The sequence below is a fragment of the Talpa occidentalis genome, unplaced genomic scaffold, assembly GCF_014898055.3.
Source record: "Talpa occidentalis isolate TD23 unplaced genomic scaffold, MPIMG_talOcc4v2.1, whole genome shotgun sequence".
Classification (NCBI taxonomy): Eukaryota; Metazoa; Chordata; class Mammalia; order Eulipotyphla; family Talpidae; genus Talpa; species Talpa occidentalis.
Genome location: NW_026555331.1, coordinates 91,070,066 through 91,087,337, shown reverse-complemented (window position 1 = coordinate 91,087,337; position 17,272 = coordinate 91,070,066). Strand labels below are relative to the sequence as shown.

At 33.9% G+C, this 17,272-nt stretch overlaps 1 protein-coding gene across 8 annotated transcripts in view; it reads right to left on the bottom strand.

The window, feature by feature from the left end:
• The window catches only part of PHF14 (PHD finger protein 14), a 187,432-nt gene that overhangs the window by 94,608 nt on the left and 75,552 nt on the right, over nucleotides 1-17,272 (bottom strand). For all 8 annotated transcript variants that reach the window (XR_008550729.1, XR_008550731.1, XM_037508287.1 and 5 more), the window contains exons 15-16: nucleotides 9,624-9,674; nucleotides 9,378-9,499 (exon numbers count right to left, since the gene is read on the bottom strand). Coding sequence is in view for 6 of the 8 variants with exons in the window: in XM_037508287.1 (XP_037364184.1) it covers nucleotides 9,378-9,499; nucleotides 9,624-9,674 (173 nt within the window). In the remaining 2 variants the exon portion in view is untranslated. The remainder of the gene's footprint in view (nucleotides 1-9,377; nucleotides 9,500-9,623; nucleotides 9,675-17,272) is intronic.

Below are 17,272 nucleotides of genomic sequence, written 5' to 3'. Positions count from 1 at the left end.
ACAATGATAGCAAAAAATTTATATTTAGGAATCTATTTAATAATAGACATAAAAGATCTATACTGAAAACTATAATATCAAAAAATGAGTAAAGAATATCTGAATAGATGAAGAGATACCAAGTGCATGGATTAGAAGACAATAATGTTAACAAGTTAATGTTCCCCCAATTGTTCTATGTATTCAACACAAAGTTAGTGATCTCTGTAGGCATTTTGTGATTTTTTTAAAAAATTGTGATTAAATATACATAACACAAAACTTACCATTTAAACCATTTCAAGTGTACAGTTCTGAGGCATTCAGTATATTTACACTAGTGTACAAGCATCATCACTATCCATCTCCAAAACTTCTTCACTTTCCCAGCTGGAAACTCTGTACCCATTAAATAATAACTTCCCAGTCATCTTGCTTTGGGAACAACCAGTCTGTCTCTAAGAATTTGACTAAGTGAGCAGTTCCTATATAGTATTACATTCTCCTTTTGTGGCTGGATTATTTCTCTCAGCATAAGATCTCCATGGTTCATCTATGTATAGCATGTTCATCTATGTATACAATCTCCCTCCTTTTTAAAGACTAGTAACACTTGAAGGATTGGGGTCAGAATGGGGCGTTTGCAATTGTATGGGGGAATATAAAAATAAAATTTAATATTAAAAAAAATAATAATAATAAAGTGTCATATAGTAAAAAAAAAAAAAAAAGAATGTATATATCACACTTTCATTATCCATTCATCCACTGATAGAAACCACTGTTGCTTCTACCCTTTGGCTATTAACAAAAATAATAGTATAAGAATGAATGCACAGTATCCTTGAGTTCTTATTTTCAGTTTCTTGAGGAACTGCCATACTGTTTTCTGTAGTGGATGCAGCATTTTACATTCCCATCAACGCTGTACAAGTGTCAAATTTTTTACATCCTCATCAAGTTATTTTCTCTCTTTCTTGTTAATACTAGTCATTCTAATGGGTTATAATGGGTATCTCATTGTGGTTTTGATTTGAATTTCCCCAATTAATAGTAATGCTCAGCAACTTATCATGTGCTGTTGGTCATTTCTTTTTTTCTTTTCTTTTTTTTTTAATAGAGGCATGTTTTTATTTATTTGTTTGTTTGTTTGTTTTGTTTATACAAGCACTGGGTACAGTCAGAAGTGCGGGAGGGTGAGAGAATTCGCCAGAGCGGGGACCAGAGCAGGCAGAAGGACTGAAGTACACTGCTGAGGGGAGCAGTGGGCGGCAGGAGAGGTCTGCGCGCCATGTGGGACCCTCCTCCGGTGGCCGGGGAGCAGCCTGGGATCGAACCGGCGCCGCAGAGGCTGCGGGCAGCTTCGCAACCCAGCGCTCAACCGCTGCGCCACCAGTGAGGCCCTACTGTTGGTCATTTCTTTTGGAGAAAAAGATCTATTCAAATCCTTTGTTCATTTTTAATCAAATTTTGTTGTTGATGATGCATTGTAATCCTTCATATATTCTTGATATCAATCACTTATAAAATATGTGATTTGCAAATATTTTCTCCCAGTTTTTTTTTTTTTTAAAAGATTTATTTATTTATACAAGCACTGGGTATAGTCAGAAGCGCAGGAGGGTGAGAGAATTCACCAGAGCCAGAGCGGGGAGCAGAACAGGCAGACTGACAAAATACACTGCTGAGGGGAGCAGCAGGCACGTTAGGAAGGGTCTGTGCGCCATGTGGACCCTCACTGGTGGACAGGGATAGAACCAGTGCTGCAGAGGCTACGGGCAGCTTCGCAGCCCAGTGCTCAACCGCTGCACCACCAGGGGAGGCCCTTCTCCCAGTTTTTGGACTGCCTTTTCACTGTATTGATAGTGTCCTTTAATAAACAAAAGTTTTGGGCACCGCACTATGAAGAAATCCACAGCCTCTGCAGAATGAATTCGATCCCTGGCCGGCCAGGATGCAACCCACATGGCGCAGCAGACCTCTCCTGTCTCACCTGCTGCTCCCTCAGCAGTGTATTTCAGTCAGTCTGCCTGTTCTGTTCCCCACTCTTGTCTCTGGTGGATCCTCTCAACCCCTGCATCTCTGGTCTGTACCCCAGCTATTGCATGCATAAGTAAATAAATCTTTAAAAAAAAAATTAACAAAAACTTTAAAATTCTAAGTCAGAGGAAGACAGACAAATACCAGATAATTTCACTCATGTGTAATATCAAGAAACAAAACAAAAGAACAAACAAAACCAAACCAAATCCAACCCTAGAAATCTTACAGTAGAATTAAAGCCATCAGAAGCAGAAGTTGATGGTGGCTAATAATGAGGAAAGGTGGCACAACAGACTATGAAGGATTATGAGTACTTTGAAGAGGTGTGAATCTACTGTACCTTTTAATAACAGTGTTGTGAACCAACATTACTTCATCAACAACAAAAAAATACAAGAAAAAAGTAAAATCTAGGGGCCTCCCTGGTGGCACAGGGGATAAGTCTCAGCACTACCACTGTGACAGACCACCTCCACAGCCTGAGTTCCTGAGTATGATCCCTGGCCAGGGAGCTAACACACAAATGGCACAACAGTCCTCACCTGTTTCGCCCACTGCTCCCCTTAGCAGTGTATTTCAGTAGATCTATCTGCCTGTTTCTGTTTTGTCTCTGGTGCATCTTCTAACCCAACTGCCCCCATCTCCCGCCCCCAATCTGGCCTACACCCTAGTTCTTCTATGCAGAAATAAGTAAATAAAATCTTTCTTTTTAAAGTAAAATCTAGATGAGAACAATTTTTAAATCTAGATCAGAACATTCTAGATGTCATACCCAGGATTTCTTTTTTGGAAAGAAACCTTTTCTGACTCACATGAAAATGCAAAGGACCTGGAATAACAGAAGAACTTACTGTTAAGGCCTTAATAATCAAGACAATTGGTACAATGAGATTAAATATTAGGCATAATGGAATAAAATAAAAAGTCTAGAACTAGTTCCACATTCCAAGTCAGTTGGATATGGGAGGAGATGTGCAAGCTGTGGCTGGTCTAAAGAGCAGTAGTCAAAGCGGAGTGAATGGACAGAAAGATGCAGAAGGGACAGTGCAATGGAATTCATAGAGTAATAAATGTGCAAATGTACTGAGGACAGGGCAGCTATAGGAACCTTTGAGAAGAATTAGTACTAGCTGCACAGGAAGTTAAACAAAACTCAAACCAATTTCGAAGTCCAAGAAAAGTTGTAAAAGAAAGGAAGTATATTAACTGCACCATGTGGCTCTCAGCTGTGAAAACTGCTTACTCAATCACTGATGGAAACCTGACCATTGATACAATAAGAAACTGTGTTATACTAAAAGGTTAGGGAGAAGTGTGTTTGTGTACTAAATTCAAATCTGCTTTAATAAGCACAGAGTAGATAATGTAAAAAAAAATTCAATTCAAGGAGTAACAATGAGTATGTTCTTTAGAAATGTAGAGATAAATAGAACAGAAGGTTAAAAGATTTCAAAATGGGGTAAATTTGAGAGGAGAACAAACGGGTAAATGTTTTGCTTTGAAACCTAAAAGTTAAGAGAACTATTGCTCGGGACAATTTATAAATAAATTTTAAAATGCAAACTATTTTTCCATGAAACTGTTACATCAGTTCATTTCATCTCCCTTGTTTCATAATTGCATCATAACATGAACTGTTGTTCTGTGTAGCTTATAGGAATCCAGATTTTAAAACATTAAAAGAAAGCACATGTGATTATGATGACTTTTCTACTTAGGTTTGGACTTTTTTGAACTTGATTTTTAATGTTTTATTGTATATATGCAAATTACAATGGTTGTATTTCAACAACAACAAAAAACTTTTAAGAAGCAATCATCAAGGATAATATATTATAAAGTTATCGTTATAAAGAATTTGCCTCTTTTCTTCTAACTGATAAAAGGGAGAAATGTCTGTTAAACACTGCTCGCATGAACCTATGCCTTATAAATCCTAGCAGTATTCATATATTGAATATGGACATTCTTTTATTTTTTGGTACTTAGTCCATAAAATTAAGTATAGCTTTTTAAAACTAAATGACCAGATTTTCAAAGCACTAATAAATTAAAAGTTTAAAGTTAAAACCTTTCATTTTATTATTTTTTAATTGAGGTAACATTGGTTTACAGAATTGTTACAAGTAAAAAAATCACATCCTTCAGATGTATGCTACCATACTGTGCCCACCAACAAGGCACCCACAGTGTGCTCCACCATAGTCCATTGTGTCCCCTCCTTGTTTTTTGTGCACCCCTCTTCTGGTAGCCTCAATTCTACAATCATATTTCTAAGCACTGATATTAATTTGGTTTATTTGACATTTTGTTTTGCTTCTTTAAGGGACAGCATCTGGTATTTGTCTTTCTCCTTCTGACTTCTCTTGCTTAGCAAAATTTCCTCCACTTCTGTCCATACTGTGGCAAAGGTCAAGACCATCATCTTTTGAAAGATGAGTGGTATTCCATTGTGAGGGTTCCTTTTGTCTTTACATGCTCTCCAACACTTATTTTTGATCTTTTTGATGTAGGCCATTCTCACAAGAGTGCTTATCTCATTGTGGTTTTGATTTTTTATTTACTTGACGGTAAGTGATTATGAACATTTTCATGTGCTACTGTAGCTGTCTTCTTTGAAGAAGTGTCTACTTCCCATTTTTTCATTGGGTTATTTTCTTTTTCTTGAGCTCTGTGAGCTCTTTGTAGACTTTGAATATGAGTCCATTATTAGATGTATGGTATGCAAATAAATTCTCCCATTTAGTAGGATGGCTTTTTATTTTAGTGATAGTTTCTTTCGCTGTTCAAAAACTTTTAAGTTTGAAGTAATCCCAAAAGTTTACATTCTCTTTTGTTAGAAACAAATGCATAAAACAAATGTATCACTAAAGCCTTAGAGTGGAATGTTTTCCCTCTGTTTTTTTATATATTGTTTATTGTTTCAGGTCTTATATCCATGCTTTTTATATATTTTGCGTTGATTTTTGTGTTAGTGTGTGATGGTGGTGTAGTTTCAATCTTTACCATTGTGGCTCTACAGGTTTCCAAATACCATTTATTGAAGAAGTTTTTGTTTCTTCATTGTATACTCTTGGCCCCTTGTCATAAACTGTACATATGATACGGGTTTACTTCTGGGCTTTCAATTTCATTCTATTGTTCTGTGTGTCTGGTTTTGTTTCAGTACCATTTTGCTTTGATTGTTATACCTTTGTAATATAGTTTGAAGTCTGGCAGTGTGATACCACCATCCCTCCTTTTTTTTGGGTAAGGATTGCTTTGACTGTTGAGGGTCTTTTGTGGTTGCACATGAATTTCAATAATATTTTTTTTTCTATTTCTTTAAAGAATGCCCCTGAAACTTTGATTGAAATCACACTGGATCTGTATATTGCTTTGGGTAAAGTCTACATTTTAATAATGATAATTCTTCCAATCCATTAGCAGGGAGTATCTTTTCATTTGTTTCTTCCTCGTTTTGTTTTTTAATATAATCTTATAGATTTCATTAAATAGGTCCTTCACCTTCTTTGTTAAGTTTACTCATAGATAATGCATTCCTTTTGATAAGATTGTAAATGTTGATTGTTTTATTGATTTCTTTCTCTTCTAGTTCATTAATTGCATATAGGAATACAACAGACTTTTTGTATGTTGATTTTTGTAGCCTGCCATATTACTATACTGATTTATTGTTTCTAATAGTTTTATAGTAGAGACTTAGGAATTTTGTATGTATGTCATCTGCAGATAGTTACATTTCACTTCTCTGATTCCACTTCTGCTAGAAGGGGAAAGAGTGTAGGGGTAAGAACAAAGATGAGACTGGACCCAGTGGCCTGAGGTAAAGACTATGGATGCTCTAATGGTGGGGGTAATGTGGTAACATTCATCTGAAGAGATGTTAACCTATTCCCCTAAGTCATGTATAGTGTTGTAAACCAATGTTACCTCAATTAAGAAAAACGCCACAAAAAAAAAAAAACCTGAATAAAAACTGAAAATTTTTTTAAGAATAATTAAAATAGCCTGGCAGAGGTAAAAAACAAGTAACATAAAACAAACCAATAAAATACTTTAAACTATATCTTCATCTTTAAGACATTGATAATTTTCATGTTCCCCTTATTGAGAGCAAATAGTTCAGTCTAATCATTTTACAGAACATATTTCAACAAATTCAAGTTTTGTCCAACATAATTTAGAAATAATTACACAAAAAATATGACATGCACATTTCCTAAAAGGTAAAGAATAAGTTACTACTATTTGAACATATCTGCCAATTGAAACCCTTACAGAGCACATATATATATTATTTGTATTACTAAATAATACTGCTGAACTTTTTATATAGAGAAGAATTGACTACCACTTAGCAATTATTTACAAAATGCACAATAATGCAGAAATTAATTTGGTCATATACAACAGAGATGAAAAACTGCCAAGGACCTGAGAAAACCTTAAAGGCAAAATAAAAAATAATAAATGGAACCTACTATTACAGAGAACTTAACAATTGTGCTCAGTATCCCAGTGATATTTAAAAAGTTGAAAGTGTAAATTCACATATACACACAGAACAAAAACTAAAAGATTTTTTATATAGCCTGAATTACATAGAGAAGTGTGGTTTCAAAATCAAAGCTACCAAGCAGTAGGTTCTAGTGGGCCAGGTACATTAGTCAAAGGAACCTGAGAATAAACAAGGCATATTCAATAGAAGGTTATTAATTAAATTATGACCCAAGAAGTTTAATTTTATAAGCAAACCTAATAGATAAAATCAGTCTAATATATCTCTGACCAATCACTGAAAAATATTCATAGAAAAAGAAAGTCTACTTTAAAATGTCTTAAAATTAAAGTTAAAAAATGTTTCCATAATTTTTAGGATACAATTTATTCATAAAAGTGTGGACTGAGGAGAGGAACTTGCAAACAATAATGGTCCTAATTATAAAGCAAAACTGACATTAGGGGAAATGGTAGATACTAGTTTATATGATTACCTTTATCTTTCAAATACATGAAATTATAGATGAAACAAAGTTCTTTAATGCAAGAACAATAGTGCTTAAGCTGAATGTGTGTATATAAGTGTGTGTATGTACATATGTATTTTTAAAGATTTAATTTTATTTATTTATGCATATAACAACTGGGCTGTAGGTCAGAGATGCAAGGGGTAAGAGGATTAACCAGAGAGAGTGGGGAGCAGAACAGGCAGATCTAATGAAATATACTGCTAAGTGTGGCAGCAGGCAATACAGCAAAGGTCTGCTGTGCCATGTGGATTAGCAACCTGGCTGGGGGAATGAACTCACACCAGCAATAGCTTGATAGATCTGAGACTTTAACCCCTGCACCCCCAGGGAGGCCCATGTGTATATATTTTTTAACAGTACAATCACAATACAACTATAAAACATTTATACCATTACTTTATATCCAGTATATTTTGTTCTCAAAAACATTTATAATTATATAACATTTAGTTCCCTCTACATTACCTCTTTAAAACCTTTGTAGAAAAATTTATGAACGTATAAATATTTATGGCCGTATATTTTTAACAAGGTAAAACTAAGGAAGAAGACATTGTACATCCATTACTTTTAGAGTAACAAAAATATTTTTACCTTCCAGAAAACCTACACAAAATCCCAGACACTTCACACAATTAGGTATGAAAAATTTACAACAAACTAGACTAATATTATTAAAAACTATTTTTGAAGACAGTACATATTTTTTCAAGACAAAAGATGATGTATTAGAGATGCTCTTATGGTTTTTAAAATAAAAAGCTAGATTCTTCTTTCAATTACATGAACAAATAAATAACAACACATCAAAAAATGCCTGCATCAATCCACTACCTAAAAAAAACCAAGAGGGCAGATAGTTTCAAAAATTTAAAAGAAGATAACAAGCTCTCTTAAGTTTTTAACCATTGTTTTAAATTAATCATGCCTTATAACATCAACCTCAACCCCAAGGTAATTCCCTTTAATCTGAACCTTTGTTCACTATATAAGATTGTTTTTATGTTTTGTTTTTCCCCTTTATTTTTGTTGTTATTTATCTTATATACTCCATTTTGTTATAACTTATGCTTGAGGTTTCTTTTTTTTTTTAATATAAATTAGCCATGTGTAACTGCTGACAGTGGAACTACTTTATACTAAATTTAAATGAGAGCTTCAAAAGAACTCTCTCAACATATATGAACTACTTCAAAATACACTAGTCAAATATGATATACATTGGTAATTTTGTTGAAACACTATTTCTTCAATGTAATTTTCACTTTTTGCTTTTCTTCTTCAGTGATATTAAAAAAACATGTAAATTTTAAAATAGAACACCTTTACTTGAGAAATTAAAAGAAATAAAAATTATATTTGTAATCATAAACTACATTTTAAAAGTAATTATTTAAGATCATATAACTACATAATATCTATCACTTAACTTGTTCTTATTGAAATATTTAATTTTTTGTGTCCTGAATTAATTTATCAGGCATTACAAAAGGCAATTTTAAAAGAAATTGAACAAGTTTTCCTTGACATACTAAAAGTTGCTTTATGTCACTGTCCTTAAAAAAGGGTGACATCTCTTTTAGATTAACTCACCTTTTGTTCACCCACCCAGATTTGACCCAGCCAAGGAGGGTTTTGAGCAATTTTTTAATCTCAGCAAAAGAGGCAAACAGATAAAAATAAGCAGTTTCTGAGTAACTCAGGAATAACCCACTGTACAAACATCAGCTAATATTCCTGATTATGTTATGTCTGATTAAAAAAAAGTACCAAAACGAAACGAGAAAACAAAACAAAAAAACAAAAACAAAAAAAGAATCTAGGCCATCTTTTCATCTTTCTTTATATCGTAAGAGAGAAGCATTTAACACATTTGTTCAGATAAACAGTAAGAAAGTTCTAATAAAGTGCAGGTCAATAGAAAGTATCTGTTATCATCACTGCAATGAGCATCAACTTTTATAATGCTCTAACACTAAGTAATTTTATTTTTTTTATGAAAGAAAACATAGTAATCTTCATACAAAGTAGCTGGATCAAATTATTTTGTGGCCTCTATAAAGTACTGTAAGTTCTCTTCTCAAGAGAAAATTCATTCCCTTCTATTCAAAATACAGATTATCACTCTTAATTACATCTAAATTCAGAGGATAATCATGTTAATTAGTGGAAGAAATTGTTTCTGAAGAACATTTTCACTAAATGAGATTTTAAGAAAGATTCTAAACTATGATTTCCCCCCCCCCCCACATTATATCTGTGATGACAAAATGAGGATGGAACCTTAAGCCCCTAAATAGAAAGTCTCAGCATCTAACTTACCTGACAAGATTTTCATTGTCACCAGTTCCCTTGCAAGTTGCACATTCAGTTCTTAAATCTTCAGCCTTGGGTTTCTTTTGTAACACAGACTGCCTTTGTCTTCTCTCTCTAGGAACTCTTTCCTGACAAAAAAGGAGTAATAAAACAAAATATAAAACAAAAGCAGGATATGAAGAAAACAGAAATAATTTTAAATAAGTTTCTCAAAGCTTAGACTACATAAAAAAATGCTTAACTTATTCCAACCTCATGTTTTTCTTCCTCAGGAATGAAACTTCGTTTTCGTCCTCTGGTTCTCTAAAAAAAATCCACAAAGATGCTGAAGTTTAATCAATAGTAAAAATAAATTTTCTCTTAAATATTACTGCTTAAGTTAAATGTTTGGAAAATTAGCATTTCTAATTAATGCTATATCAGTCTATTGCACTTTTTTTTTTTTTAAAAAAAAAGATTTATTTATTTATTTATATAAGCACTGGTTATAGTCAGAAGCGCGGGAGGGTGAGAGAATTCACCAGAGCCAGAGCGGGGAGTAGAACAGGCAGATGGACGAAGTACACTGCTGAGGGGAGCAGCGGGCGGCAGGAGAGGTCTGCTCGCCATGTGGGACCCTCCTCCAGTGGCTGGGGAGCAGCCAGGGATCGAACCGGCGTCGCAGAGGCCGCGGGCAGCTTCGCAGCCCAGCGCTCAACCGCTGCGCCACCGGGGAGGCACTTTATTATAATGTCACAGGAAACAAATTTTTTTATCCTTGTTTATTTTTTCACAATATAGGGTTTCCCCCTCAGGCATGGTCACCATACTTTAAATTAAACACAAGTATCTGATAGCGAAATAAGTTCACCAAAATTTGTTTGAAGGATTTTATCAATGTTTCAGATATAGCAACACAATTATGATTTACACAGAGCATTTAAATTTTCTGAACTTATCACGTGAGTTCTGTAGCTGAAATGCTATACCTGGACTCATATTACATCTACTGTATGCCTCAGTGTGTATGCATACATGCTGGTATAACACAAAGAAATAACCTATTTTTAAGAATCATAAAAAATTGGAAGGAAAAGATCTGAGATGTTCCCAAATGCTTAAAACAGAATTAACTAAAACATGGCATAAATGACTTAATTTTATACTTATGTAGGTAAAATTTACATCCCATTTTTCAAAATATATTTGCCAGTTGAAAGAAAACATACAAATATTAAAAAGCAATGCAAGTATAATAGTATTTGCAGTCAGTATATTAAAAATCTCCATCATGTAGAGCACAATCTCCACAGAGTGATAATGCCCAGGTGCAGATACCAAAGTTTTGAAGAGAAAGGATGCGCCACATCCACCAATTATTTTGTGACTGTTGAGATCAAGGAACATCCCCAAGTTAGAATAAGTAACAAGTAACTGTAAACAGAATTGCTGTCTAATGTAATTATATAAATGCTTCCTGAAATAACTGTAATTTTAATTCTACATAATACTGAGTTCCATGTTATTTAATACCATGGCTAACTGCATAGTGTTTAATCTGCCCCCACACAACCTAGTTAACTAAGGTCATTCAAAAGAAGTAAATTTACAGACTTATGTATTCATTTACACTTGTATTGCCAATCTCTCTGTTACAATTATATTAATGGAGGTTAAATAAGACAGTATCAAGAAAAGGACTTTAAATGCCGTCCCTACATTCATTCTTACTTCCAAAGAACAGTACTCATTTTTGTTTGTCAAAATATCAGTCATGGCCCATAAACACAGCACTCTCTGGAGTTAGTTAGAAATGCAGACTCTCATGCTCACGACACTACACAAGAGCCCCAAGTATGCCATACATTCACGTATTAAAGTTTGAGAACATCAGTGTAGAAGAGTCCTTAATAACACAATACTTATCCAAGTTCTACCCAAAGTCTAATGTTTGACTATTTATTTATTCATCTTTCCCTTCTGTGATATTCCAGGTGCAGGCCTTCATTCTTCAATTCCTGTCCCCAAAACAAATTCAATCCAAAACAGGTAAGGATCATGTCATTCATCTTATCTGGCTTAATTAATTTTAATATGTAGTTCAGTAAATTTATATTAATAAAGTAATAAGCAGTTAAAGTTCATACATAAGCATAGAGATAATACAAATAATCAAACTAATGACAAAAAAGGTTATTGTTCCCTCCTATATAATCTAATTTTCAATTTGCTTAATTTATAGGGCATTTCAATAACATGATCAAAATAAGCAACCACTATTGAAATTACTCATTTCAGTTTCATAAACATCTATAATGCTCAAAGTCCTTCACATATTTACATATTTCTCTTTATTCAACGCATCTTTTAGGTAGTAAAGTAGCAAATAAATCATCTAGTATTTGAATCATGTAATTATTTAAATTTTAGAGAATGTATATGAATGTTCCAAGTTCATTTTTAAAATTAATTTCAAGATAAACAATTGTTTACCATTTCTTGTTAGCACTTTGAAATTTCAATCTGGTATGATTCCATTAATTGGCAGTCTCATACCCACACTGTAATTAGTATCATAAGGCATAATGCCAGTTTGTGATCCTACCATATAATAGCATAGTTACATTTTTTATACTTATAAATTCCTTCTTGCATAACTATGTATATTTTTATAAAAGTGCTATTTTAGAATAAGTATATTTATGCCATTTCAAATTAAGTGCATTTATTTCCAATATTAATCATTGCTATGTATGTCTGAAATAATTTTAAATAGGATTAGCAACCTAAAAAATTGCCAGAAAGAAGGGCTAAATCAACTACAGCATCTTTTAATGAATTATTTTATTTTATATAATTCTTACATCATTTTTCATTTTGCATAATGTATGCATTTTCCTTTTGCTTTTATTCCCCATACAATTCCCACCCCCTTTTTCTGACCCTAATCCCTCTTCTCCTCCCTCTGCCCCCCCACTGTAGTGTGTCTCTGGTAACTACAGCATCTTAAAGTTCTAAAAAAGCAGTACAGAGAAGTAACTTTATGACCACATAGCCAATAATCATCATAGGTAAATCTTAAATCCATATATCTCTATTCTCAAGTCAGGATTTTCTTTATATACCAAATCCAATATTATCAATAACAATTTAATCCCAAAAAGACATGAGCAAAATTATCATGAGAAAGCAAATATTTTATTTGCATTTGAATAAATTACACCTTTGTGATGTCTAAATGAAGAATTCCTACATTATAACATAAGTAAATTAGAGAATTATACCCAGTGGAGTGGAGATCCAAACTGACACTATATTGTACCCACTACAGTACAGTGATTGACCTGATCCATTAACAAAGGAATTTATAGCAATTTTCGGCATTTATCACAACACTGATATTTCATATATAGACAGACAGATAGATAGATAGATAGATAGAACAAAAGAGGGTATTTAACCCAACACAACTCTTCATAGTTCCTCCAACCCAGAAAATGTTGAGCATTATGATTGGCTTTTTTCCTAGTTTTAATGAAGTGGTACAACGGTACCCATGATGATGTAACTGCCTATGATCACAACAGACAAGATATCTTCAAGATGAATGAATCAGAAATGTAAAGGGAGTTAAAAAAGGAGAAATGATGCAAAAAAGCAAGAAAAACAAAATCATCTTTGGCTCATATAAAAAAAATCCATCATCAAAGAGCTTGCCTCACATATAGAAAAATGCATAAACTGGTAATCAGTTGCACTGAGACTAACACATTATTTTAGAAATAGAGCAGAGGGTGGAAATGGCATGTGCAAGAAGGAAGAATTTTTTTAAACAAGTACATGCTTTATAAATTAACACGGATATTATCTAAAAGTTCCAAATGATCAGTTAAGGTTTTTATTCTAAATTATGCTTCATTTTGCAGTTAGGTTTTTAAAAGTGAATGAAAGTCTGAATCTCACTCCAAATCTTAACACATTTCCATTTTTGTTTGTTTTGCTGTTTTTTAAGAACTATATTTGCCTAGAGAACAATGACAACCTGAGCTGCTTGGATCATTGGTTCTTCACGGTCTATGATACATTTACTTGAAAACAAAAGATAATAAAAACATCAACAAAGGGAATGGCAGTGTATCTAACTTAGAAGAGAATAAAATACTGTTAGTTACTAGGCACCAATTTATTAGCTTACAAATCTGAAACAAAATGTTTCAATGACTTCACTCATTTTGACTGGAAAATACATATAACAAATTTAAAGAGTTTATTCATTTATTTGTGCATATAAGAGCTGGGGTGTAGGCGAGAGGTGTGGGGGTGGTAGGGGGGATTCACCAGAGTGGGGAGCAGAACAGGCAGATTGACTGAAATACACTGCTGAGGGGAGGAGCAGGAGGGACAGCAGAGGTTGGCTGTGTCTCTGGCCATGGATAGAACTGCTGCAGTGGCTGCCCATAGCTTCATAGTGCTGAGACTTAACCCCTTGTGCCACAAGGGAGACCCCCATATAGCAAATTTAATTATTTTTTAGAGCTGAGGAAAATTTAATTTACAGTTAAGTCAGATGTATACTTTTCCCAAGGTCAAAATGGTTGATTAGGCAAATGACTCAACATCTTTCCTATAACTAAAATGGGTTTCGTATTCTCATTTGTGTACTGTTTTCTTAAAATTTAATAAGATTTATCTTTTTAGTGACAAATCAACACTGATACAAATGACACTTAATAAATAAGTCATATGTGATTCAATGAAACAGAAGAAATCCCTCCCTGTATAATTAGGACAATTAAGTCAAACCTTAAAAGATCACTGTCAAGCTAGCAATCTTAAGCTCTATCTTGATGAAAAAATGTCAGTATTTGGGGCCTGAGCACCCCAAGGGTTAAGTCTCAGTGCCATTACTGCTAAGGCCTGAATTTGAACACCAGCCTGCAAGCTAACACATACATGGCGTAGCAGACCTCACCTGTTTGGCCTGCTGCTCCCCTTAACGGTATATTTCAGTGAATCTGCCTGTTCTGCCCCCCACTCTGTCTCTGGTGAATCCTCTCACCCCGTATACCTCTGGCCTATACCCCAGTTGTTCTACACACAAAAAAGGGGAGAATTAAAAAAAAGTCAGCATCTTTCTGGTAGCTGTTCAAACCGTTTCAATATAGAGCTTATTTATATATATACATATTTTTTTCCAAATAATAAGCATGCTTTCCAATTATAAAATAATAGATTGAAAACAATCATTTATTAAAGCTCACAAAATAGTTAAAACAAAATTGCTATATGCATAAACAAGCTGTGAACAAAGAACTATTTCTGTTGGCTGTCAGCACACAATGTATGAAGTGATCACCAAAAGTATCTTGTCAACTGGCTACTGAATTGATTTTTATCTAATTTCATTTCTATTAACAGGATTAGGAAAACACATGGAAAAATGAAAGACAATTACGACCAATTCTGATTGACACTACAAGTTAAAACAACTATAAGTCTAAAAATATAAAGCAAAATACACATTTTATTTAATAAATGTTTCTATAAATGCCTTCTCACAGTTAATGGCATATTCAAGATAAATAAAATCCTGAATCTGTCTATCCACCTACTCTTTCTTCCACATTGCTGGAAATAAATTAAAAAGATGGATTTCCAAAAGGCACAAAGTTCAACAGGAGCCTCTGAATTCTGAACAAGATTACCTGATAAGGACACCCACAGTGATCTTTTCCAAGTGAGTCACAGTGAGGTAAGGATGGTGCCATTTACTATAAAAATGTTTACTGGGCTTTCTTTTAAAAATCTTTGACAGAGAATACATAATCTGTTTACTACTTCAGAAATCACCTTGAGTCTGAAAATAGATTCAATAATTACTCTATCTGAAGACCCATATATAACCTTTTCTTTCCAAAACTATAATAATTTCATTAAAATAGTATAAAAACTAATACATAAAATAATACATGAACACTTAGTAATCTTTAGCCATTTGAATAGAAATGAATCCAAATGTTCCACTAAATTAGCATCAAAAAAATTATGTGTGTAATGTGTGAATGCACATATATATTTAAAACTATAAATGTACTAATATATGTTATATATATAAAACATATTTCAGATTTTCAAGTGCTTAGGACTCAAAGTCTCTCTCCCTATGTTAAAACAGGATACTACTTTGCATATGTGTGAAACTAGTTTTTTTTTTTTTAAAGATTTATTTTGTTTGTTTATGCATATAAAGGCCAGAGGTGCAGGGGTGAGAGGATTCACCAGAGACAGAGTGGGGAGCTGAACAGGTGGATATACTGAAAAATAAGGCTGAGGGGCACAGTGGGTGATCTAGAAGAGGTCTGCTGCACCATTTATGGGTTAGCTCACAGGGTATTGAACTCAGGCCACAGTAGCGAGAATGCTGAGACTTAACCCCTCTGCCACCAGGGAGGCCCTAAAACTAGTTTAAATACAAATACAGTGAAAGCAGACCAGACTGCCATTTGAAATAGACTATTGACATATATTGAGTAAGATGGAAAACAGATTTAATCATATGCTTAAATCTATTTCCAAAATAATTATCCTAAGAAAAGGTGCATCCTGAAAAACTAAATGGTCCCAGTCAAAGCTGCTAGAAAGTATTTTGACTTTTTACTACATGTGCTTTCTCAAGAAAGGAAATATATAAAACAAAATTAAAATGTATGAGGCAGGAAGAAAAATCTGACAACTTCAAAGACTATAGAAGATGATGTATGTTATAAAAAGCTAAGGAAAGATAGGTAGGCCCCTTGGTACTTGTACAAAAGATGAAAAGTCACGAGATGACAAAAAGTGTAAAGAAAATGAACAGAAAATGTGAAAGCTTTCAAGGTACATTAAAGTTATTAGAAAATATGTCAAATAGTATCAACATCAATTTTTACAGTAAACTTCAAAAGGGACATGGATAAGCTAATTCATATTTTCTTCAAAGGTAATTTTCTTGCCTAAAAGCAAGTGAAAATTTTCCACATTAAAAAAAAATGCAGAGAAAACAAACAAGAAAATGATGCAAAGAAAATAACAAGGCACTTAAACAGAAGTATTCCAGGCTTCTTTCATAGTAATTCAATAGTTTCACCAGTGAAATATGATAAATATATTAGGAGAAAGGTATCAGTCTGCCTCTAACAATGAAGGGCTAGAAAAAATTCTTTCAAAGTAAACTGGCTTCAGATGCACAGCCAAAGTGGAAGATGGAAAGAACTCATTTGTGAATACTTAGTAAGGACCCACTGTGAACCAAACACTGTGGTAAATAGTGGACATATAGTGGTGTATAGGACAGCTCTTAACCACTTGGGAGTTCAGGTCCATGAATCTACAGTTACCAAAAAAATAATTATAAGAATAATTACTTAGGGCCTCCCTAGTGGCGCAGGGGTTGAAGACACAGTGCTATCAATGTATCGCCAGCCACTGAGGCATGAGTTCGATCCCCGGACAGGCTGCTAACTCATATGGCACAGCAGACCTCTCTTGGCTAGCCCGCTGATCCCATAAGTAGTGAATTTCAGTAGAAATACACTCCTGTTCTGCTCCCCACTCTGTCTCTGGTGAATCCTCTTCTCCCCCTCCCGGCCCCGCACCTCTGGCCTATACCCCAGTTCTTGTATGCATAAATAAATTTTAAAAAGAATTATTTATAAATATGTAAGTGCAACAAAGTTGCAGTAAAATATATTCATAATATTGCTCAGAGCTTTCAAAATATCTAGAATCAAACCTATTCTTAAATATAAGAGTGAGTCAAATTTTTAGTGCCATTACAATGATCTATAATTCTAGTTTCATCTTAAAGAAGGGTATAGAGATGGGCCTCCCTGGTGGTGCAGCGGTTAAGCGCTGGGTTGCGAAGCTGCCTGCCGCCTCCGCAG